Source organism: Sphaeroforma arctica, assembly GCF_001186125.1.
Source record: "Sphaeroforma arctica JP610 unplaced genomic scaffold supercont1.6783, whole genome shotgun sequence".
In the NCBI taxonomy this organism is placed as follows: Eukaryota; class Ichthyosporea; order Ichthyophonida; genus Sphaeroforma; species Sphaeroforma arctica.
This window is the reverse complement of record NW_014033775.1, coordinates 1-1,571: the sequence shown is the minus strand read 5'-3', so window position 1 is coordinate 1,571 and position 1,571 is coordinate 1. Positions and strand designations below refer to the sequence as shown.

Genomic DNA, 1,571 nt, shown 5'->3' with positions numbered 1-1,571 from the left:
ACCGTCTTTATATGCGTATGAGGTTGTATATTGGTGTATCATTGGAGTGCACTGTATAGCTTACGAGGGGTGCAGCCTGCGCTGGTGAATTCCCAAGCGCACCTGTTTACCATGACTGCAGATATTTAGGCTCTGCAATGAAGGAGATCCATCGTAAAGCCAAAGCTGCTGTGCCAAAATGGCCATATAAAGGTACCTCGTGTTGTTATTCCCTATAGAATGAACCCATCTGGAGCCATAGACAGGCACGTGCACATGTTTTTTGTGTATACGTATGTGTGTGTGTGCATATGTATATTTGTGTGTGCCTATGTATGTATGTACACGTGTACGTCTCATGCTGCCATCTGTATGCATATCGCACGGATTGCTGCCCTGGCCTGTGCACTGAGCACCACACAGACCGTCTGAGTGCGTACGGCTGTACACAGTACATTGACTACTGTGTCTTGGCTGTTCAGTTTTATCTACTGTTTGTAGTAGCATATCCATTGTGTGTGTAGCATGCCTTCCCTAAACCCTAAACCCTAAAATCGCGTAAGACGCTTACCCTAAACCCTAAACCTTAAACCCCCTACTACCAATAGCAATAGAAGCACAAAATCATACAGGCTCAACAGCGCTGTGTGAAGCATCTATAGCTTAAAGCTACGTACGTGTGTATCGCATCCTTCCAACGAATCAGGATACTTCACGGCTACGTATGAATTCTCCGCTGTGTCTTGATGTAGTGCTTTATCCACCCAGGGAGTGTCAATATGAGCTTTACCCATTGCACACACTCACAGGTGATATGTGAGACCCTCGCATACCTCTATATCACAGTCGCCGAGGTAGCCAGATGGGGTCTACAGCCATATGACTCATACCCATGCGGACCACATACCACGGAAGCTCATGGTTACACAACTTAAACTCTTGGATATGCAACTTAATTTCATATGCATGTATACCACACGCATGCCATCTATACACAGGCGAAGGCGAAGGCTATGTATGCGTTCTCAATTACTCCGTTGCTGAAGAGTACGCGAGAGGAGCTGTTTGTTAAACCAGAGGGTACCAGTCCTTGTCCGTATGAAGCGGTTGCTCATGCAGCCGGCGGCAATGCGGGCCCTATGGATGGCATACAGGGAGAGAATAAGAGCTTCTTCTACGGTATGTGACGGTGGTTTGTCGATCTATCTATCTGTCTATCTATCTGTATATATGTATTTATGTATATATATATATATATATACGTATGTGCGTATGTATATATATATATTTGTATGTATGTGTAAATAATTTATGAATATAGTATATATGTATAGGTAAATGTATATGTATGTATACTTCTATATAGATATTACTTGCTTCTTTCACAATATGCTGTCTAGCATCCCTAGCTCATATCGACAATGTGTGGAGAAACGTATCTGTGTACGTTTATATATACACGTACTGTACTCTAACTACCTTATGGCAATCGTTTGTGTATTTCGCTTGTGTGTATCTCTTGTGCATACATGCAACTGACCTTATGAGCCCCTACGGACAGTGAGTACGAACTTCTGTGTCCGTTTGTGTTG

At 43.2% G+C, this 1,571-nt stretch overlaps 1 protein-coding gene across 1 annotated transcript; it reads left to right on the top strand.

Annotated features, from left to right (window-relative positions):
- Positions 1 to 977: 977 nt before the first annotated feature.
- On the top strand, positions 978 to 1,166 carry SARC_15811 (hypothetical protein; the record flags this gene model as incomplete). The annotated part of the gene is made up of 1 exon (XM_014290077.1): positions 978 to 1,166. A coding segment is annotated over one exon (189 nt), but the record flags the coding sequence as incomplete, so codon positions are not given.
- Between the last annotated feature and the right edge of the window lie 405 nt (positions 1,167 to 1,571).